This window comes from Rhincodon typus, chromosome 3 (genome assembly GCF_021869965.1).
Source record: "Rhincodon typus isolate 14 chromosome 3, sRhiTyp1.1, whole genome shotgun sequence".
Lineage (NCBI taxonomy): Eukaryota > Metazoa > Chordata > Chondrichthyes > Orectolobiformes > Rhincodontidae > Rhincodon > Rhincodon typus.
Genome location: NC_063334.1, coordinates 95,567,425 through 95,592,258, shown reverse-complemented (window position 1 = coordinate 95,592,258; position 24,834 = coordinate 95,567,425). Strand labels below are relative to the sequence as shown.

The following is a 24,834-nucleotide window of genomic DNA, read 5'->3' as shown; positions in this document are numbered from 1 at the left end:
CTCCACAAAAAACTGCTTTTCTTCAACTCTAGCCTGTTCTGCATTCCTCAAATCCTTCAGCCATCCAGGTCCTAAGCTGAATTCCATCTCCATCCCAAAGCTCTCTGTCTCTCCATCTTGCTCTCTGTCCTTCAAGGCATCCCTCAAAAAACTCTGATCAAGCTACTGGTCACTTCTTCTAATATTCCTTTCTTAAGCTCAACCACTCGTTGTCCGATTCAGGTCCTATGGAACATAGGAACAGAAGTAGGCCATTCAGCCTATTGAACTGCCTGCCGTTCCAGATCATAGCTGGTCTTTTCTTCAATGCCAATTTCCCACAGTATCCCTTAATGTCATTAGTTTCCAGTAACCTACTATTTCTGTCTTGAACCTTAGCTTCTACAGCCCTCTGTGGTAGAACAATTCCAAAGATTCATACACTTTGAAGAAATTACACCTAATCTCAGGCCACCCCCTCTCCTGAGATTATATCCCTTGGTTTTCTAGAGTCATTGGCTGGGAGAAACATCCCATCTGTATCTATCCTGTCATGGCCAGTAAGAATTTTAACAAGTTTCGATGAAATTAAATGATAAACAATGTAGAAGAAAGTGTGAGGGGAATGAGGCACATGTTTGTGAATAACACGAAGAATGGCCATTTGACAACTGGCCAAAAGTTGCAAAGAAGATTTTAGATTACAGGAGGATATAAATGGATTCATCAGACAGATGCAATTTAACCCTGATAGCAGTGATATACTTTGGAAGAAGTAACAAGATAAGGGAATACTCAATGAATGGCAAGACACTACGAAGATCAGAGGAAGAGGGATCTTGGGGTGCTAGTCTACAAATCCCAGAAGGCAGCAGGATAGATTAATAGGGTTGTTAAGATACTGGACACTTGTCTTCATCTGTCACGTAATTATCTATAAAAGCAGAGAGGTTATTATGGAGCCGCACAAAACTTTGGTTAGGCTATAGTTGGAGATCAGCATGCAGTTCCTGGTTACTGTACTAGAGGAAGGACGTGTTCGCACTGGGAGGATATTAACCAGGATTTGCCTGGGATGGAGCAGTTTAGCTATGCAGAGAGGCTGTATAAACTCAGGTTGTTTTCCTTAGAGCAGAGAAGGCTGAGAGGAGCCTGACTGAGGCGTACATGATTATGAGGGCATGGACAGGGTGGACAGAAAGCAGCTGTTCCCTGTACTCAGTAACAAGACTGCATAATTTTGAAAGCCAGGAAGTTGAATAGGGGATTTGAAGCAACAATTTTTTCACCCAGATAGTGGTGGGAATCTGGAATGCACTGCCTGGGAGGGTAGTTGAGGCAGGAAACCTCGTAACCTTTAAAAAGTATTTGGATGAGCACTTGAAATGTCATAACATTCAATGCTAAGGGTCAAGTGCTGGAAAATGGGACTAGTGCAGATTAAGAGTAGTTTTTGTTGGTGCAGACTTGATGGGCCGTAGGGACTCTTCTGTACTGTACGAGTCCAGGTTTCTTTTTCAAAACTCTACAGATAGACCCAAACATACTGTTTGCCTTTCTAATTGCTTGCTGCACCTGCATGATAATTTTGAGTGATTCATGGGCAAGGACGCCTAGGTCTCTGTGTTTCCGTGCGGCATAACTCTAGGACTCTAATGCCAGCACTTCCCAACTTCTCACCATTTAAGAAATGTTCTGCCTTTGTTTTTTTTTCTACCAAAGTAAATAACTTTACACCTAGAAGTCTCTACCCTGAGAATGTCCCCGTTATTCCTATTCCATTTTTCTGTCCATTAATCATTCTCAATTCATACTAGTATATTCCCTCAATACTATGTGATCTAATATTATTTGCTAAATTCCCACACTGGACCTTATCAAATTCTTTCTGAAAAGTGAAATACACCATCTAGTGGTTCTCCCACATCTGGGTCCTTTGATCAAAGATCCTCTCTTACTAACGTACCAAGTCATTCTTGGTCAGGACCAGTACCCCATTTCATTAAAATAAAACCAAGAACTGCGGATGCTGAAAATCTGAAACAAAAACAAAAATTGCTGGAGAAAGTCAGCAGGTCTGGGGGCATCTGAAAGAGAGAAAGCAGAGTCAGAGTCAATGTCTTGGATTCAGTGATCCTACATTTTCTGTTTTTGTATCCAATCTCATTTTCATTTTAGTATCCTTACATATTCAATTCCCAATCTCTATCACCCTGTAGCAACATCTAAAAAAAGCATTCAAAATAAATACTAATTTGCCTAATTTGTGCATTCAAATCAAACTTCTTTTGTGAATGCTTCATACCTTTACAGAGTGCCTTTAGTACAGCCTTTTTAATATTATTCTCCATTTTGACATTATTTGATGCTTGCCACTGGTTTGCATGACTTGTATTTTTGCACACTGCACTCATCCCTCATACTAGTTCTGCTTCTCTTGAATCTGAGCTCCCTTTTAGTTTCCCATCACTCTGCGCACTGGTTCACTATATTAAAGGTGTTATGTAAAATATAAGTTGTGACATCATGATTTAATTAAGATTCATCTTAAGAAAGATTCTGTTATGAATCATTGCCAAATTGAATTCTCAGGCATACATGAATTTTCAATGTACTCATGATCTTTCAGTTCCTTTCTCTGTAGAGAAATTAAAGTTTCATGAAAAGTTTAGCTCAGAGTATATCTTACTTTTGCCGATAAAATTAAGGCTAGTCATATTGGTAGACAAATAGGAGGCTGGAAGAACACAGCAGACCAGGCAGCATCTGGAGGAAAGAAGCAGTCAATGTTTCGGGTATTATCCTTCTTCAGGACTAGATATGGGGGCAGGGGAAGCTGCAGATAAAGGAGGAGGAGGGAGTGGAGGTGGAACGGTGGTGACAGATGGACGCCAGTAGTAGGTACGACTGGATTAGTCAATGGGAGGGATGAATCCAGTTGGTGGCTGCAAAGGACTGTCAAAAGGTGGAACGGAAGAGAGGAGGTGGGGCTGGAAGGGGAGGCAAGGGATGGGTGGCAAGGTTATTTGAAATTGGAGAACTCAAATGTTAAGTCCTCCAGGCTATAGGTGCCCAGGTGGAAGATAAGGTGTTGTTCTTCAAATTTGCATTCCGAGTCGCTGTGACACTGGAGGAGTGAGAGGACGGACATGTCAGAGGGGGAGTGGGACAGGGAGTTGAAATGGGCGGTGACCGGGAGGTTAGGTTGGCAGTTATGGGCCAGGTGGAGATGCTCGGTGAAATGGTCACCTAGTATACGTTTGGAGGAGATGCAGGTGAAGCTCTGTCTCACTTAGAAGAGCTGTTTAAGGCTTTGGTTGGAGATGACAGTGGTGGTGTGTGGGTAGGTGTTGCATCTTTTACGGTTACAGGGGAAGGTACCTGGCAGGTTGGAGTGTTTGGTGGGGAGCATGGCATGAACTACGGAGTGGCAAAGAGAATTGTCCTTGCAGAAGGCAAAGAGAGGGTTGGGGAGTGGAAGATGTTCCGGGTGGTGAGGTCTAATTGGAGTTGGCAGAAGTGCTTGAGGATGATACGTTGGATGTGGAGGCTGGTGGGGTGGAAAGTGAGGGCAAGGGGGTCCCTATCTTTATTATGTTTGGAAGGGATTGGTGGTTAATAGCTGTGAACATAACTGACAAACAGGCAGACGTAGTTTGGGCCCATGCAAGTGCCCATGGCAAACCCCTGGATTTGGAGAAAGTGGGAAGAATTGAAGGAAACATTATTGAAGGCAAGGACTAGTTTGGTGAGGCAGAGGAGGGTATTGGGGGGTGGGGAGACTGGATGGGTCTGTTGGAGAGGAAAAAACTGAGGGCCTATAGGCCATCTTTGTGGGGTATGGATGTGTATAGGGATTGAACATCCATAGTAAAGAAGCAGCGCTGGGGGTCAAGGAACTTGAAGTTACCAAAGAAGTGGAGGACGCGGTCCAAACATAATAAAGATAGGGTACCCCTTGTCCTCATTTTCCACCCCACCAGCCTCCGCATCCAGTGTATCATCCTCAAACACTTCTGCCAACTCCAATTAGACCCCACCACACAGAACATCTTCCACTCCCCAACCCCTTCTGCCTTCCGTAAGGACAATTCCCTTCACCACTACTGAGTTTGTGCCATGCTCCCCCCCCAAACACTCCAACCTGCACGGTACCTTCCCCTGTAACTGTAAAAGACGCAACACCTGCCCACACGCCACCCCCCTCACCTCCATTCAAAGCCCTAAACAGCCCTTCCAAGTGAGACAGAGTTTCACCTGCATCTCCTCCAACTTAATCTACTGCATCTGGTCCTCCTGATGTAGTCTTCTCTATGTCGGTGAGACCAAACATAGACTTGGGTGACCGTTTCGCCGAGCATCTCCGTCTGGACCATAACGGCCAACCTAACCTCCCAGTCACCACCCATTTCAACACCCCGTCCCACTCCCCCTCCAACATGTCCATCCTCAGCCTCCTCCAGTGCCTCAGAACTCAAGTTTGAAGAACACCACCTTATCTTCCACCTGGGCACCCTACAGCCCGGAGGACTCAACATTGAGTTCTCCAATTTCAAATAACCTTCCCACCCACACCCCACCTCCCCTTCCCTTCCAGCCCTCCCTTCCAGCTACTAACCGGATTTATTCCTCCTTCCCCTTGACCAACCCAGTCGTATCTACCTCCAGTGTCCACCTATCGCCACTGTTCTGCCTCCACCCAACCTCCCTCCCCCACAGAGTAACCCTGAAATGTTGACTGTTCCCTTCCTCCAGATGCTGCCTGGCCTGCTGTGTTCTTCAGGCCATTTGTTTGTCTACCTTGGAATCCAGCATCTGCAGTTCTTTTTGTTTCTACTCTCAGGCTCGTCATATTGTTGACTTCATTAGGTCTTTTTTTCCAGGCGTAACTTACCCTTTTGGAATTACAGAGCTGAAAACCATACATTCTCAATCAAATCAATTTAGCAAATGTCATCTCTTCAAAATTTTTTTAAGTTGAATTTCCCCATTAATTCTTCAAATTTCCTGGTTTAAAAAGGTCTGATCTTTCAGTTATCTTACTACTCTGCAGAAAAATTCATGTTTCAAGTTTAGTTCAGTGTGTACTGTTTGATTAATCTAGTATTATGCTATTCTGTTCAAAATGTGACCAATGCAGGACTTTAACAAAGTGGTTGCTTAGTTTTACTGACAGACGAATGCACTATGGAACTTGAAGCAGAAGACACGTGAGAAACTCTGCTTAGGTCGAAAGAGTGAGCTACACTCTTTCTCACTGCTAAGTCAATGTCAACCTGGCATCATCACCAGCAAAAAGAAAAAAAAAAAATCTTTCATGGTGTTATACTTAGAACAATAATCACGTTTTTGCTAAACATATTTACAGTTAATTTTGTAAGCAATAGGAATATCTCACCACGTTACCTTTTATACATTGTTTATTTTGCACATTTTTAAAACCTTTGTGATTTTATGTATTAGTACTTTGTAAATCTCTGTATTAGTTTTACATTTTGTAGTAACATGCAAACTTTCCACTATATTCTTTATTTCAAAAGTACTTCATTCCAAACCCACAATTAGAGAAAGGAAAAATGCATAGAGTAGATGGTCTTTAAAATAGTCATTGATAAGTGTTTGATTTAATGAGGGACACGTATCAATAGGTAAGATCTAAGACGATAGGATATGGTATAATTCATGAGGACATTACTGCATACGTCTCCTATTCTAAACAAATGGACAAAGAAGCTATTATAAAATATTTTATCTCAGTAGTAAGCTACAAAAATCAATGAAATAATAGGTAAAGCGAAAATGAGTAGGCATGGCCTCATAAGTGAATTTAATCTCAACAGACCAATCAGTGGAGAATGGAGAGTGATGGCTTTACTTTTAAAGAAACTAATCATAAATTGGGCATAAACTACCTAGCAAATCCAAGATGGCCCATGAACTGCTCATGCACTAGGCATCACCTTGGCAATTTAGGATTGGAGCAATCTAGGTTCAGAGACATTTCTGATCATGCTATTAGTTGTTTGGAAAGGGTTAATAAGGCTTACTTGACAGTTGTGCGCAGAAAGAACCAGAGACAGCATCTCAGCCAAACGAGGATTGGTATTCTGTTGTGGACTGGCTAAGTGTCAGTGTTGTATTTATTTTGATAACTTAGTAAACTGGTGAAACTTGTCAAGACACACTTATACCAGATATAATCTCATATTTAGTTGGACCCTGAGTCTTACATTTAAAGCTAAATGGATTCTAGAATCCTAAACTCTCCCTAGAGGAAGATATGCTACTCTGAAGGACTTCCTTTACAGTGATAATTATTTTCTTGTACTTCACAAATGTAACTTTCTGGCACATAAAAATGATGTTGCTTTATCACTATTTAATAAGCCATCTGAACAGTTTGGTGCTAAATAACTCAACTACTTATCCCAAGGTTGATTTCTTTGTCAATACATATTTCGTTAAGAAATGCAAATAACATCAATCTGGGGTGTTAAAGGGATGTGGCAATAATTTATTAAACAACTTTTATCTAGTAACATAACTCCAACTTAAAATGCTAACTCTATGCCTTCCGGCCACGAAGCCAAGCCAATCAGCTGTAATTCAGATAGGTTGTCAGAATGACCACATCTGTGGGAAATGGCACTGGTATGACCAACTTGAGCATGGATTTTAGCGTTTCCATGTCAGCTGGAGACATTGGAGTACATTTGACCAGGTTGAGAGTTACAAAGATTGCATGTTTTTAAGACATGGTCACCCCATAGCTTAAGGAAGTACAATGTGGGAACAAATGGGTGACCACCAGTCAAAAAAAGGGAGGCAAGCAAGATTGGCTTAACTCCAGGAGGCAGAGGATAGTGGTTGAAAGTTGTTTCTGTGACTAGAAGCCTGTGTCCAGTCATTTACCACAGGGCTCAGCACTGGGTCCTTGCTGTTTGTAGTATTCATTAATGATCTAGACATCAATGTCAGAGGTTTCATCAGTAATGTTGCAGATGACACGAAAACTGGTGGTGTGGTAAACAGTGAGGATGAAAGCTGCAAACAGTATAGACAGGTCAGATGGGCAGAACATTGGCAAAGGGAACTTAATCCAGAACATAGAGGATACATTCTGGGAGGACTAACAAAGCAAGAGAGTACACAAATGAACAGTAAAACCCTAGCAGTATAGAGGATCAGAGGGACTTATTGTGTGTGTCCATAGATTCTGAAAGGCAACAGGTCAGATAGATAAGGTAGTTAAGAAGGCATAAAGGATAATTACCTTTATTAATCAAAGCACTGAATTCAAGAGCAGGAAGATTATGATCGAGCTATAAAAGACATTAGTTAGGTTTTAGCTGGAGCACTGTGTGCAGCTCTGGTCAACTATATGTGATTACTGTAGATGAGATTCATCACCATTTTGCCTGTCTGAAAAGGTGACAGAGGCAAGAACTACCACAACATTTAAAAAATATTTAGATAGACACTGGAAACACCATAGCATACAAGGGTGTGTTGAAAAAATGGGACTAGAGTAGATAGGTGCTTGATGACTCGCAAGGACATAGTGGGCCAAAGGGCCTCATTCCATGTTGTAAAATTGTTATGACTCTCATGTGCTACTCCATCTTCTAGAAGTTACCAAGAGAAATGCAGTGCTTGATCATGGACATTTTGCTAGGTGTCCCTTTGGTTTTCAGAAGGATTGCAGAAGATGTAGCAAAACAGCACCAGTTACTAAAGAGGAAAGGGACATAAAGCTGAGATGAATTCTTTCCCCACTGCAGGTACAGAACATACAACATCTTCTGGACCTCCTCCAGCAAGAATTTCACTGCTGTGTTCAGCAACATATTTGTCTTCTCCTTTAGTCCCCGTTACCCTGCATTAGCCAGACCACTTCAATGAAAGGAGGTGCGTGGAGCTCTACAAAGATTGCTTCTAATCAAGATCGGTTCTTGTGTCTGCTTTAGCATCTCCAAGCAAGTTCAAATTATGGTAATAGCTAAATGGATCAAAACTATAACCTAAAAGCAGCAGGATCAAAACTGTAATTTAATACAAGACTTCCAAATATGTGCATATATGTGTGTTGTCACTATTCTAGATTTCTTAAATAAACCGGTTCAGTGATGTTAAGACACACACCTGGAGCAGAAGGGACTTGAATCTGAGCTTCCCAAGCTGTTATCATTCAATGATTGTATTACCAAAACCTTTACGTAGTGCCTAATCTCCACTTTTCAGAAAAATAAACTAAGATCATATCTTTGTGCTCCTCTTTACCAGTTTTGCAACTGTCTGTCTATTACTGGAGGTTGAATAAGGAAGACCTAAAAATATATAGAACCACATTTCTGGAATTATTTGTCCTTTTAACAAATATCTTAAAAATGCAACAGAACAGACAACATACTCCAGTTTGTGTTGTTACTCAAGAATTAACATAAAGTAAACTTTAACATTAACTTGTAGACTTTTTCTTAATTAATCCAGATGTAATTATTCTTAAAATATTTACCTTTAGTAATAACAATTTCTGCAAAAATTAATTTTCAGCATTAAAGAAAGCATCTTACTATTTCATTAATTCCACCCAGTTTTCCTGCCGAAAGCTTTGGTCTGGAAGTAGGACGAGGTGGTGGCACAATCATACTTGTATTAAGTGGGGTGGTAGGTCTTGCTGGGGGCGAGACTGAAAGGGGAGATTGAAAGAAGCAAAACAATTTTGAGAGAAATACCAGTTGACAGAATGATGACAGATCACATTTTCCAATTGTGAATACAGCACTCATTTAAAAACAAACATTCTTAAAATATTTTAAAAATCAAACTTGACTTCAAAAAAGTTCTTGTAATGAGAACTCTCATGCCACATGTGTCACTGCAAATCAAAAGCTAGTCTGCAAAATTCACAGTTAGTTGCTATTAACTAGAGTCTGTATAATACAAAATGCTAACAAAGTGAAGTTTCGATATATCCTAGTAACTCATACCTTATTTTGTAACACACAACATATTTAAACAAAACAATTCCTCCAATCATCTACACTAATATTATTTAGTTTCTGTCAGTCAGGACGGTTTTGATTAGTCAGTTAAAGTGGCAGGTCCACTGATGGTTTATTAAGTGCCTGTTGCACACACACAAACTGCAGCACATGGTACATTTGTGCCTGCCAACAGCTCACGATGGTGGATTTGGGTTTGGTTAAAAACATGAAAAGCAGATATAAGGGAAACCCAACAACAATAATGGTTGTAAGAGACCGTTTCCATGAGGAATGGGGAATTGATTCGATCATGAAGATGATGGTATCAGTCTATATCCTCCAGAGTCTCTATAAGTCTACATCGAATGGGCAAGCTACCACACAAGAAAGAAGCAGTTACAACTTTTCTGAAAAACTTGAATCCTAAACAAAGATTTTGTCATGGATGTTAGGAGTTGAGAAGCCATTTTCTTTAATGCTAGATGCTGAGATTATAATAGGCAGATTTTAAGGAATTGAGTATTTATTTTTTTGAATAATATTGAGCCCACAGATGAGAACCTAACTTTTCAACTCAGGCGTAAGCAGTTTCCAATTAGACTTGCATATTCTATCACTATAAAAATAAGTCACAAAGTCAGATCTTGGCAGAATTTATATTTACATTCCTAGAACTGTTTTTACACATACATAGGTTTACTTGGCTGTTTCCAGAGTGAGAGGTTTTCATTCTATTCAAGTTTTTGATGAAAGTATAGCCAGAAACACTGAATTTAAAGTAGTACTGTTTCAATAAAGATATTACTTTGACAGCAAATGTTTTGTAGGTGTCTGCTGGTATTTGAAAGAACCTAGCATAAATGTTTTGAATTAACTTCGTATCATACAACTTCATTTACTAACATGTATGAGCAACAATAGTTGCAAATCATTTTCATGCTGTTCATATAGAAAGTAATTTCAAACCATATAAAGGAGGTTTTTCGTAACTTCCCTCCCTATCATTACTTAATGTTTGTGTAAAAGGATCTGAATTCTGTAACTGCTCAGTCACTTAGCTTGCTTTGTTGGTATTTCCTAATCAAAGAATCAAAATTTTGCATCATATAATGGAAGTCAATGTCAGTTTCAAACAAAGTAAAGGTTTGTTGAGAAAAAAGAAGAAACAAACTCAAGCAAGAGTGAGTTTCAATTTAGTAAACTGATTTTTATAAATACTTAAAATGGATACTGCCTCTGGTTTAGGGCCCACGTACTCCATCAAAGTTGTTGAGGATAGGGGAGTTCAAATCCACCAGCGTTCTAAATCTTAGCCTAACCACTCTGGAAAGATGAAAAAAATAGTGAAAAATAGACTATTCCTGTGCAACTTGTAGCTAAATTACTGGTTTCAAAGCAGTACAGACATGCGAGTAAAAAGTCTAAAATTTACTTTATAAAAATTAAATAACATTCACCAGAAAATGCAACACTCAAACTCTATAATATTAGCATTTGCTTCTCCTAAATGCACTGCATTTATGAACCAGTCATTAAATAGACTAGAATGTGTAATACTGACACCCCTCCTTTTGACAGGTAGCAATTTGATACTAACTCGGTAATTAGAACTTGAATATCTCTGAAAAAGAAATCTGCTGATGAAGCTTTTTGTCTTGCACTCATCAAGGCAGAATCACAAGAAAGTAACTTCCAAAGGAAATGGAAATCTATGCCGCATAAAATGAGGATGTGGATTGGGAGATAGTGGACTCTGGTAGAGACATTGTTACAGAGTCATACAGCCTGGAAACAGGCCCTACAGTCCAACTCGTCCAGACACCCTAATCTAACCTGGTCCCACGTGCCAGTATTTCGCCCATATCCCTCTAAATCATTCCTATTCATATACCTATCCAGATGTTGTTTACAAGTTGTAATTGTACCCACCTCCACTGCGTAATATGGCAGCTCATTTCACATACGCACCACCCTCTGCATGAAAAAGTTGCTCCTCAGGTCTTATTAAATCTTTCCCCTCTCAAGTTAAACCTATGCACTCAAGTTTTGGACTCCCCCACGCTAGGAAAAAGACCTGGGCTATTCACCCTATCCATGCCCCTCACGATTTTATAAAGTTGTATAAGGTCATGCCTCAAAGACATCATGGACAACAGACTAAGGTGCTCCTGATGGGCACACGGTACACCATCATAGGAAGCATGCACTCCTTCTTGATTAGTTGGCAAATCAAAGGAGTTTGATAATAAGACATTATCGAGGAGAAGGCAGCACTGAACACAATGGCTCCCTAATCTCCCTGAAATTCAAAAAAGGTCAAGTCTTGAACATACCTGTATTGCTTTTGTTTTCAGAGAACAGGTCCAGAATATGTTGCTTCTAGCAAGCAAAAATTGAGCTTGACTGATTGTTTTAAGTTGTTTTTTTAGTGTATGTTCAGCAAATGCTGCCAAGGAATCACTTGTAACAGTTTTCTCAAAGTAACACATTCGTTTTGCAAGTAATGGCTTACTGAGTACAGTCTGTACTCTGCCAATTACAAATAACTGAAGGAACATGTTGTTTGAATTGATCAGCCAACCGCTGGGACATATGGTCTATATACATGCCATCATATTGGCAACGAAACTCATTATCCTTCAATGCACTACAGAACAGTTAAACATCAAGCTTTTGCATAAATTCAAACCTGCTTGGTCAAAGCCATTTTTGAAGCTCCATCTGAAGTGAATAAAGTTCTTTCATTTTTCAATCTGATTCATTAGTCTCACTTTATTGCCTCCAAGGATGACCACAGCATAAATAATACCACTTGAAAGACACTTACATTATAAACACACTTACGCACAAGTAGCTGGGCAAAGCTACAGTAAAGTCTCTGATCACGCAATCTCTGGAAGTTTTGTTTTCCATTGCACTGTGATGCGTGGGCATTGCTGATTGGACTACATTTATTAATCCTCTCGAGTTGCCCTTGATAATGTGTTAGCAAGGTAGCTATTTGAACTACTGCAGTCAGTGTGATGTAGATAGACTAACAATGCTCTTAACAGTGAAAGAATGGCGATATAGCTCCAAGTCAGGATGGTGAATGACTTGGCAACTTGCAGGTAGTTTCCTGCAAGTGGGAAATGTATCTGTGGCCCTTGTCCTTCTGGATGGAAATGGTTGTGGGTTTGGAAGGTGCTGTCTCAAGAATCTTTGGTGAATTTCTGCAGTGCGTCTTGTAGATAGTACACACTGTTACCATTGAATGTCAGTGGTGGAAGAAATGGACGTTTGTGGATGTGGTGCCAATCAAGTGGGCTGCTTTGTCCTGGATAGAATAGAGTAGAATATAATAAAACAGAAATTTATTGTCACCTCTAATTTTAGATGAAAAATACAGTGAGAAGTTTTATAAGTCGCCACACCAGAGCGCCTATATTAATGACAGAAGTCATACATAAATAATTCAAAAAAAAAAAAAGGAAAATTAAGACAAAGTTCATCACAGTTCAGTTAATGGCTCCTGGGGTCAGGGCAAGCTGATTAAGATATGACGGAATACTCTGAAGACACAGCCTGGGTGATCCTGCCATTCCAGGAGAAGAATGCCATGCCGAGCCACTGGAAACCACCTTGTCACTAGGCCAGGAGAAGTCTCCTGTTCACCATCCGTTGCTAGTCCTGCCGCCAATCCACCCCTGTCAGTGATGTTTCTGCTCCTTCAGGTGTCCGGGCCTAGCTGTGGACCTGAAGCCTTGGCCCAGCTTACGAGTCCAGGTCCCTCACGTCAGCCCAGGACCCGCTCCTTGCTCGATGGGAGACCCCGGGCTGGGGTGGAGCCACGTTTGGCTCATCTTGGGTGTTGCTGCCGTCGGAGGCCTCCTCCTCCACCCACCATTCTCTGGGCTTCAAGGGAAACAAAGAGAAAAGAAAACAAAGAAGAAAAAGAATGGAGGTAAAGAGAAGAAAAAAGAAAAAGAAAGAGTGACGGGAGTGGACGAGCCCCAGGCTCAGCTCCCCTACTCTGCCACCATCTTGGGTTGTGCTTGGTGGTGTCTGGCTTTTCGTTTGTTGATGGAGCTGCACCCATCCAGGCAAATGGGATGTATTCTACCACACTCCTAACTTGTGCCTTGTCGAAGGTGGACAGGTTTTGGAGAGTCAGGAGGCGAGCTACTTGCTGCAGTATTCAAAGCTTCTGACTGCTCTTGTAGCCACTGTTGATAATGGGAGATTCAGTGATGGTAACACCATTCCATGTCATGGGCCGGTGGTTAGACTGTCTCTTATTGGAAGTGGTCATTGCTTGACATTTGCGTGGAATGAATGTTCCATGGGATGAGGGCATCACTGGCTAGGCCAGCATTTATTGTCCATCCCTAATTGCTCAAGTAAGGATATCAGTGTACTTCCCTAAAGGATGTTAATGAACGAGATGAGTTTTTCCGACAACTGGCAATGGATTCATGGTCATCATTAGATTCCTAATTCCAGATATTTCTGAATTCAAATTCCACCAGCTACCGTGGTAGGCCATTGCCTCCCCTTCTACTTGTTAGCTCAAGCCTAGAAACTGTCCAGATCTTTTTGCATTTGCACATGGACTGCTTCAGCATCTGAGTAGACATGAATGGTGCTGAACATTGTCTAATAATTGGCGAACAGTTCCACTTCTGACGTTACGATGGAGGGAAGGTCATTGATGAATTAACTGAAGGTGACTGGGTCAAGGACACTACCTTGAGGAACTCCTGCAGAGATGTCCTGGAGCTGAGATAACTGGCCTCCAACAACCACAAGCATCTTCCTTTGTGTCAGGTATGACTCCAACACAGTGGAGAGCTCACTCCTTGAATTCCATTATTCCAGTTTTGTTTGGGCTCCTTGTTGTTACAATTGGTCAAATGCGTCCATGATGCCAAAGGCTGTCACTCTCACCTCACCTCTGGAATTCAGTGCTTTTGTCCATGACTGAACCAAGGTTTTACTGATATCAGGAACTGAGTGATCTTGGAGGAAACCAAAACAGGTGTCACTGAGCAGGTTATTGCTGAGCGGTGGTGCTTGGTAGCATTGTTGATAATACCTTCCATCGACTGATGTGGTGATAACAGACTGGGTTAGATTTGTCCTGCTTTTTGTGTACAGGACATTCCTGAGCAAACTGCCACCTTGTCAAGTAGATGCCAGTGCTGTAACCCTACTGGAATTGCTTGGCTAGGGGAAGAGCAAGTTCTGGAGCACAAGTCTCCAGTACTATTGTCAGAATGTTGTCAGGGGCAATAACCTTTGCAGTATCCAGTGCCTCCAACTGTTTCGCTCCATGTGATATCAAGAATCAAACTGGCTGAAGACTGGCATCAGTGAATGTGGGGACCACTGGAGGAAGCCAAGATGGATCATCCACTCAACACTTCTGGCTGAAGATTGCTGCGAATGCTTCAGCCTTATCTTGTGTACTGATGCACTGGGCTCTTCCATCATTGAGGATGAGAATATTTGTTGAGGTTCCTGCTCCAAAGAGTCATTTAATCGTCCACCATCATTCACGACTGGATATGGCAAGACTGCAGATCTTAGGTCTGATCTATTGTTTGTGGTACTGCTTAGCTCTGTCTATCACTTGTCGCTTATGCTGTTTAGCATGCAAGTAGTCCTGTTTGGTGGCTTCACCGGGTTGACACCTTATTTTAGATATGCCTGGTCTTACTCCTCGCATGCCCTCCTGCATTCTCCACTCAACCAGGTTTGATCCCCTAGCTTGATGGTAATGGCTAAATGGGGAATATGCCAGGACATGACATTGCCGATTGTGCTGGAGTACAATTCTGCTGCTGTTTATGGCCCACCACCCTTCATGGATGTCTAGTCTTGAAGTTGCTACATCTGTTCAAAGTCTGTCCCATTTAACACAGTGATAGTGCCACACAACACGATGAAGGGTATTCTTGATGAAAGAAACGGGACTTCATCTCCACAAGATTCAGTGGTCATTCTTACCAAAACTGTCATGGTTAGATGCATCTGCAGCTAGCAGATTAGTAAGGATGAGGTCAAGTATGGTTTTCCCTCTTTTTGGTTCCTTAACCACTGCTGCAGGCCCAGTCTAGCAGCTATGTCCTTTAGGAGCCGACCAGCTTCATCAGTAGTACTGGTACTGAGCAACTCTCTGTGGTGGACACAGAAATCCCCCACCCAGAGTACATCTGCGCCCTTGCCACCCTCAGTGCCTCCTCAAAGTGTTGTTCAACGTGGAGGAATACTGATTCATCAGCTGAGGGAGCACAGCACCTGGTAACAGCAGGTGGCTTCTTTTCCCATGTTTAACCTGAAACCAGGCACTTGATGGGGTCTGAAGTCCCAACCTGTATATCAGTGTTCCACCGCATCCACTGGGTCTGTTCTGTTGGTGAGACAGGACATATCAGAGAAGGTGATGGTGGTGTCTGGGAAATAGTCATATTTATAGAATCGTACCTTACAGACAATGTCAGGCTGTTACTTGACTAGTCTGTGAAACAGCTCTCTCAATTTTGGCGCTAGCCCTGAGATGTCAGGAAGAACTTTGTAAAGTCAACAGGGCTGTTTTTGCCATCATCTTTTCCAGTGCCTAGGTCAATGTCAGGTAATCCATCTGGTTTCACGACGAGTTTGTTCTCACACAGGCTTCAGTTCTGGTTGCCATTGTCCCACATCAAACAGAAAGGGATATTTGCTGAGTCAGAACACATGTTCAATCATTACAACTTTTTAACTAAACAAAAGCTAAAGACAACCAGGACAATGCTTTCAATCAGAGTTGGCTTGTTTGGTTTAAATTTAAACAAAAGCCGGGCAGTTGACTGTTTATGGTGCTTTCTTCATGGCAATGCCTCTGGCAATCAGCTCCCCCTTCTCATGAACTACAAGTTGTTGTTTCCTTTGAAATTGGGCATTCTTGCAATGCTGTCTTGATGAGTGCAAGACAAAAGTCTTCTACAGAATGTCTCATTTGTTCCTGCAAAACTAAAATGAATATACTGTTGAATTTACATTTATGTCTGATTATATTGAAACTTCTCAAAGTGATTTGTTGTGGGGACTACAGCCAGATGTGACAACCATTCCTATCTTCTAATCAGCACTTAATTAGATGATGTTTTCTTCATTTGAAACATGCAGAACAAATGCCTGTTCTCAGTATCTCCATGCTAAAGCATTTTTGTCTTTATAAAATTCACAAAGAAAATACAGATACTAATCAAGCCTTTTATGTCAGGCACAAAACAATTTAGACAATCCAAATTTTCCATAACTTGAAATTCTGAGTCTTGAAAAAGTATGTTCTGCAGTAGTAGATTTGAAGATCTACTTTCAACACAGTCAACCTGGCCTGAATTCTTACAGATAATGCCAATTGGATATCAGTGTATTACTTTAAAATCTTTAAAAAAAAAAATTAATCATGAAACCAAAGTGCATTTTGCTGATGATCCTTTCATCTATTTTTGAATAATCTGGATCCCATCTTTTTCTCAGAAAATAAAACAAAATGTTTTTGCAAAATTCTCATGCCAGTTTAATATATCACCACTACCTCTTACGTTTGAATCTCTTCCACTTTTTTTTAATGGTACTCAAACATAATGTGATTATTTGACTTCCAAGTTTAAACTATTGGTCCTTTCACTGCACTAGTTACCTATATAAATTTGATGTCAGTATAAGACACATATATACACAATCTGATGTATTTCTGATCCCAAATAACGGCAAAAAGGACTGAAGGTGGTAGACATTTTGCAAATCACATCAACTTTGTTGTCACTAATAAAATGCTGCCGTTAGTAGCTCAACTTCAAAAGTTGGGAAATTTACAGATTTAACTGATGTAGGTTAGGAAAGTCAGTGTAATCACGTGCACACAGCTAGTACATAGTTGTACAATTTGGTCATCTAGAGAAAAGTCATGCTAGTTAAACAGAAATTGATCTCAACTATCACACTTAAAAGTACAGGACATGTTGTTAATGAAAGATATGTTCACAGTCAGAATATTAAGCAGTGTCATACAAATCGCGCTGGCATACCATTATTTAAGTCAGTAACCACAGGCGTTAAACTAACGTCCACTGGCTGAGCTGCAGGAAAGGGAAAACCTTCTGATCCAGTTTTATTCTCTTCCATGGGTATTTTCTTGTTGCCTGTAAAATCATTCTGAAGGTCACTTTGGTCATCAAATGAGCTGCTGGAAGACGACAACTGAAAACAGGCCACAGGAGGATTGGAGACAACAAGGTGCAAGGCTGGCTGAACACAGCAGGCTCTGGAGGCGTGGATGTCAGGAGGATTGGAGTTTGGTGGTGAAGTTTTAGTTTGTGCTGCTTCCTTCAACTCTGATTTTAAAGTTTTTCTTGGATTTTGTTCATCAGTAAATGAAATCCACTCGGTGCGTGAAGTAGGAATATGAGAAGGACCATTTAAGGTTTCTAAAATTGCTGCTACACTAAAGCCTGAGCCAGGACTAGAACTCTTAGACTCACAGCTTGGCTGATGCTTCACTGAGGACTCATATTCTACACCCCATGGTGAAATAGGGCTTGAGAAAGTCGAGCTCCCTTCATGCCATGTTAATTCAGCTAAAGGAAAAGGAAAAATTGAAAGCTTGGGAAATAAATGCATTAAAAAGGTGTGCTATACTAACTTAATCATATGCACGATTATCATAAAGTGCTTCCACATCTTTATGACAAAGAAATCTAAAGCTAGGTTATGGGGAGTATCAAACAAAGTTCAAGACTAAACAATTTACGGAAGTCTTTAGTACTTTTAAAAATGTATACAACTACTTAAGATTAATAAAATCAAAATTAGTCATAGCACATCATTAAGTTGGCCACAAGCTTAGAGATCAATTTATTAATGTCAATTGCCCAATTTAAATAAATATTATGGTATTAATCTATTATTTCACACCTTTGTCAGTTAGATAGCCAAATAATCTCTCAGAAAAAATACATTCCTGTATAGGTTGAAAGTACTAATCACAACAAATCATGAGATAAACGGAGTAACCTACTGCATTAATAGACTGAAAGTCATCACATTAAATAAAAATGAAAACCAGGGCTGTTCCCAGCAAGTCCCTATACAATTGATATTGGAATATTACACCAACATACCACTTTGAACTTAGTTTATTCAGATCAATTAAAGTGTCAGATTAGTTGACTGGTGTCAAATGAAGCACTACCATATCGTTTTTTGGCTTTCCAATTACTCATTTAAATATATGATCAGGTATGTTCTGTCTGATATAAAAATAAACATTTCAGTGAATATGGAGATTAAATAAAAAGAGCATTCAAAAGTATTGTGTTTTTGATGACTTTTCCAAACTGGTTCTGTAATAATTTCCTAACTGTATCAATGAGTTTTTAGTTTTAGTTTCTCTCCAAGGTGTTGCACTATGGATTTACATTAAATTTGAAATGCCTCACTTCAATGATGACAGGTCATCAAACTTCAAAGTCGACACCCCAAAACTGTAAATGGGCCTGTGAAGAATTGCAAAAATTGTTTTATCCTTGAGGCTAAAGGTTTGTTTCTGAATTAAGCCTGGCAGAATTTAAACTATGTCCCTTTGTCTATATTAATGGATGCAATCATTTGAAATAATTCCCATTATAAACAAAGATTTAGCTTTAAAAAACAGAAAATAAAAATCACTGTTAGATATTGTGGCAGCAATTCAATTACTTTTAAAATGATAAAACAATACACATATATACATACAAACTGTGCAATAAGAATGAATTTAGGGATACATCAAAAATAGCACAGCGCACATGTCACTATGCAGCGATTTGACCAGTTTATCAGATCACAAATGGAGAATGAACACAATAGGCGAATAGGAAATAACTGAGTTGCAGAAGAGCAAGATATGAATTAATGAAAGCATGAAGGCAGAAGATTTAACAGAATGAAATTTAAAAAAATGAATTTGCCACAAACTGAACATGTATAATTATGTTGCTTTTTGCCTTCAGATGCATAAATAAAAGAGGCATTTCTATGGCTCCCTTGTTAACTTCCTGAAGAAGTTTCTAAATAGCAAGAGGCCATTCATATGGGTGATTTCAATGCATATGTTGCATCAGACAATGATTGATGGTCAACCTGCCTAGGTCATGACAGGGTTTGCAAGATAAGCAGCAACCAATGCTTTCTTCAGCTTTGTAACATGAATGAACGCTGCATCACCAACATTTTATTTCAGGAGCTGACATCATTACAAGGAATCATAGTATCACCTAAGGTCAAGACATTGGCTCCAACCACATCTAGTCATTTTGAGAAGGTACAATTTATTTTGTACTCTCCACAACTGCACCTACCACAGCACAGACTGTAACACCGACCACTCCCTTGTCAGCAGCAGAGTGAGCGTATTCTACACACAGTGGCATCCCTTGCACAAGTAATGATGTCAAATACTAGCACTTCACACTTTTGGTAGAATTATTACTACCCAATAAAGATTTATCAGGAAGCACCAATGCTAGTATCAATAAGCTTAGTGACTTTCGAGCTTTAATAATCTGCGAAGCAGCAGAAGCATCATTTGGTAAATGAGGAATCCACAATAAGAACTAGTTTGAGACCTATTTCAGCTGGGATCATAAAATGTTAATCCAAAAAACAAAGCTTACACAATGCACAGCATATACCTAAAAGCAAAAATACTACATAACCTGAAAGTAGTCAAGACAGCTGTGCAAAAGACCAAAAAAACTCCAAAAATAAATACTAGATCAACTTGCACTAAGAAATCCAAACTGCTTGTGAGAATGGAAATTTATAAGCTACGTTTGCAGAGATTGAGAGAGTATTTTGTTTCATCATTATGCATGTGAAGTCGGCAGATGGCGAATTACTCCATCAGAAATAAACAGATGCATCATTGACTGAACAGCACTATGTGGCATACTCATCTTAGACAGACACTTCCAAATTTACACTTGACACTTTCATGCAATTTCCCATCATGGTTGAGTCACATGAAGCACACTCATCACTTGAGTTGGAGAGGACCAAAGACTGCTTAGCAAACAGAAAGGCAGCAGGAATGGAATACCATCCAAAGCATGGAAAGTCCTATCTATAACTGTACATTTAGAACGTTCTTCTATGTCGGGGAGGCACAATGCTAAAATCGTCACATTATAAAGAAGCAAATACTATGGAATACATCTATAGGGCATCTCACTCTGTAGTATCACACTGAAAGCCTTTGTTAGGGTTGTAAAAAGAACCATCTACTTGCAGACTTACTATCTGGAAGCATAGTGTGGTTTCCGTGCAGACAGATCTATTGTGGACATGATCTTCTCCAAACATACTCACAGGAAAAGTGCAGACAACAGGATATACTTCTTTACTTCAGTACATCTTATCAAGGCATTCAACACCATTAGCAGCACAGGGTCTTACAACATATTGAGAAGTCTGGCTGTCCACCAAAGCTTTTCAATCTCATGTGCTCCTTGCTTTCCCTAACAACGAGCAACAAGAAAACATTGTTCATGGAACCAAGCATTGTATCTTCACTCTGATCAAAATGTAAAACACCCTGCTGAAAATGTTTGAAAATTCTGCTACCTCGAGTCCATAGTTATATACAATCTTAATGCAGCAAAACATTCAAGTATAGAGAAATTAGATACCACCTTTGGATGAAGCCTTGAATAACATCATGCTGACCCGGAGGACCCTGTTGATGGTTATAAGGCCAGTGTTGTTAGCTTCTTGCTGTATGGTTGTGAAACGTATAATGACTTACAGCTATCGAGAAAAGAATTTCAATAATTTCCATCTTCGCTGTATACTGCACATTACGTGTATATTCTGGCAAGTTGAAGTCACAATTTCCACAGTTCTCTTAAAAGCAATGTTCACTAACTTATTGGCACTGATCAAACGGTCTTCACTGGCAAGTGCACATTTGTAAGATGAAAGACCGAAAGGGTTTCTGGATGGTGAGGTAGTCAGTATCCAGACAGTCAGTAGGGCTAGCAAAGAATGATTATTGTCCCCAAGGGTCACTAGCTGGCAACAAAGAAAAATATTAACCCTTTTAAGCTGGCAGACGCCAACATGAAGAAGTCATTGTTGTAGCTTTGCAACATACACTAATGATGAAAACAACAACATTTGGTAGCCTCGTGCAAAACTTCGACAAATGGCCTCATCAGCCATCAGCAAAAGTACATCAAACGGAGACACTCCCTGAAACAGTCTCTTCCATCACTTCATAGATGGAAGTATAAAGGGCGTATACAATTAGCCAAGACACAGAAAATAACGTGTGACGGTTATACTAGATCTGCCTAAAACACTTACTAGGCCACAGCTAGAATGCTAACAGTTACCTGGCTATTGTGATATAGGTAGAATAATATTCCACTATTGCACACAAGAGATTTTTTGAGGATACTGCCAGGGCCGAATAGCCTTAAATTTTGAGCAACGATCCAATAAGCTGCAGTTGGTTTTGTGAAATGGAAGAGGTCAAAGAGAGATTTAATTGAGGTGTACAAAAATTGTGTGAGGCTTAATGAAAGTGGGTAAGAATTGGTACTTCTCTTAGCAAAAAGAACAATAACCAAGGGGAACAGATTTACACAATTTGGCAGAAGGATCAGAAAAGAATTTGTAGAAATCTTTCATCAGAGGTAGGTGAGAGTCTGAAAGACAGTGCCTGAAAGGGATAGTGTGAACAAAGACATACATAGTATTTGAGAAGTACAAGGGTATGCATCTGAAAGTTTTTAAACTTACAGGGCCACAGATCAAGAGCTGGAATGTGGAATTAGCCTGCTAGTTCTTTTTTTGTTGGTACTGACACAAGGAGCTGAATAGTCCTCTACCTTGCAATGTTCTTAAATTTTTATATGGTGTAAAGTCTATCGCAATTATTTGATTGATAACTAGTGTGCTACTGTAGTTCTGTTCCTTTCAAAGCATCTGACAACCTAATAATAGCAAATGAATTATATTAACATTAATGTCAATAAATCTGACACTATATCAACCAGAAACAACTGTGCTCTTCAACTATCAAGCTAGCTGCAAGGATGCAGAGATGTGAAGTGTCAAATATTCTGTCAAGGATATCTGACAAATATTTCATTTAACTATAATGTACAGCCCTGGAATTCATGAAGCATCATATTTCTGAATTGTATGTATGAGAATCTAGACAGGCTTTATCAAAATGTCCCAAAAAAACCCAAAGTAGGCCAATTTTTAAAAAATGGTACAATTAGAACACAGCACGCACATTATGCATGCTAGTCAGCAAGGTGGAATCACTTCATTGCTATTTACATTATTTTAAGAGCAAGTGCAGCAGCTTTTAAGTAGTGTCAATTCATGGTTAATTTGGAAAACTTAATTTGCGATTACTCAGGCACTTTTTAATGAAGACACTTCAACAAGCCATCCAAACATATTTGAAGCTAGAAAACTAGCGAGGCTTACTGTAGTTTTCATGGCTTATTTTAGAAAAGCACCTGGTTACTGCTTTCCAATTTCCTGTCATAAAACCACTTTGCTGGATAATGCAACAGAAAAACACATATTCAACAGTTCAGTTTTTCAATACATTATCATTTTATTTACCTGAAGCAAGCACCGTGTGTACCTCAGAAGTGTTACTGACTGGAAGGAAAGGAAAAGCTAGGACAAAAGGTCAAGAAAAACAAGGAGGAAGATGAAAGCAAAAGTAATTAATGAAATATAACACCAGCATGGTTAATTTTAAAATCTAGTATGAAGGCAAGTTTTAAGCTTTTACCATCTTAGTCAACGTGCATTATTTACATTTCCCATTTAGAACTGTACTTAACTAGGTGAAACAAAACTTTGATGAAGATGTGCCACATGCAAACAATTATCTTTCATATATAGCACCATAAAGTTTATAACACAGGAAGCAGGAGTTCAGTCCACTATGTTCATTAGTTGTTGGAGTAATCCAAACCTAATTCAACCACCCTTGTTCTTTTGGTTTTTCAAATATTTACCTAATTTCCCAATAAGAGATGCAAAGTTTCTGACTTAATCATGTCCTGTGATGACATTTCGTGTTTGAAAACTAAAGTATAAAATAATGTTTTTTTAATAAAAGATGTTAATTTGAAATCAATAAGCCCTAGTCCTGACTCTGCAAAGTTGAGTGTTTTCTTCTATTGACGGGTATCAAAACTTCCTAAATAAAAGTCACACTTAAAATTTTCTGGTAGCTTCTGATATCGTTAAAATAATACCAACAACTTAAGCTTCTGCTTGTAACTATAGTTTATTCATCCGTGGTACATCTTGGTGTTGACCAGAGCCTCAACTGAACTCACCATATCAACACAGTGGCGCCAAGAGCTGATCAGAGGCTAGGAATACTTCAATGGTACTCATCTACTGACTTCCATAACCTGGCCACCACCTTCTAGGCACAAGTCAGGAGGTGTGATAGAATACTCCCCACTTGCCTGGATGAGTACAGCTCCAGCAACACTCAAGAAGCTTGACACCATCCAGGACAAAGCAGCCTGCTTGGTTAGCACCACATCCACAAACATCAACTCCCTCCACTACTGACACTCAGTAGTAGTATTGTGTACCATCTGCAAGATTCACTACAGAAAGTTGCTAAAGATCGTTAGAGAGCACCTTCCAAATCCATGACCATTTCCACCCAGAAGGACAAGGCAGGAGATACATGGGAACACCACCACCTGCAAGATTCCTTCCTAGTCACTCACCATCCTTACTTGGAAATATAACACTGTTCCTTCACTGTTGATGGGTCAAAATCCTGGAATTCCCTCCCTAAGGGATTGTGGGCCTACCTACAACACGTGGGCTACAGCAGTTAAAGAAGGCGGCTTACCAGTAACTTCTTGACGGACACAAGGCACGGGCAATAAGTGCTGTCTATCCAGCCATGCCCACGTTCCCATGAGAGAATATACAAAAAAAAAAAAAACTGGTATATCCTTTCCTACTCACTAAACCTGTGCAAATCCTCCTGAAGCCACTTTACATTTTCCTAACACACATTTCCACTTAGCTTTGTAGCATATGCATATTTGGAAATATTAAATTTGGACCCTACTGCCAAATCATTGATACATATTGTGAACATCTGGTATCAACCCTGCAGTAGCCCACTATTCACTTGAAACTGAACTGGCTATTCCTACTATCTGTCTTTTGCCTGTTAGCCAATCCTTAATCCATGTCAATGTTACTTCCTACCTCAGGTGCTTTAATTTTACTAGCCAACCTCCTGTGTGGGACATCATCAAAACCAAATATCTATGCCCATTGACTCTTCTCTATCAAATTTGTTAGTAACAGCCTTGAAAAACTGCAATACGTTTGTCAAACACAATTTTCCATTTCAAATCCATTCTGATGATGCTCAAGCAGATCCTTTATCACAACCTTTAGAACAGATCCCAGCATTTCCCATACTACTGAGCAGGTCTAACAGGTTATGAACATGCTTAGAGTATTAACTTGCGAGGAGCAGAGAATGAGCATAAATGGGCATTTTCAAAGCACCGGCAGGCAGTGGATAATGGGGTATCACAAAGAGCTATTTATAATCTTTATCAATGACTTGGATGAAAAGATGGTAAGTAATGTATCTAAGTTTGCTGATAATACAATGCTATGTGGAAAGGTAAGCTGTAGAGAGGACACAGAGGCTACAAAAGTGTAGACAGGTTAGGAGAGTTGGTAACAATATAGGGAAGTGTGAAATTATTCACTTTGGTCATAAGAATAAAAAAAGCAGAAATTTTTAAAAAAAAAAAGATTCAACACTTGTAGG

The 24,834-nt window shown here is 39.8% G+C and overlaps 1 protein-coding gene across 1 annotated transcript in view; it reads right to left on the bottom strand.

The window, feature by feature from the left end:
• Positions 1 to 24,834, bottom strand: part of fcho2 (FCH and mu domain containing endocytic adaptor 2) — a 154,328-nt gene that overhangs the window by 25,733 nt on the left and 103,761 nt on the right. Inside the window, exons 18-20 of the mRNA XM_048593807.1 lie at positions 22,620 to 22,676; positions 17,024 to 17,572; positions 8,553 to 8,668 (exon numbers count right to left, since the gene is read on the bottom strand). Coding sequence (XP_048449764.1) covers positions 8,553 to 8,668; positions 17,024 to 17,572; positions 22,620 to 22,676 — 722 coding nt within the window. The remainder of the gene's footprint in view (positions 1 to 8,552; positions 8,669 to 17,023; positions 17,573 to 22,619; positions 22,677 to 24,834) is intronic.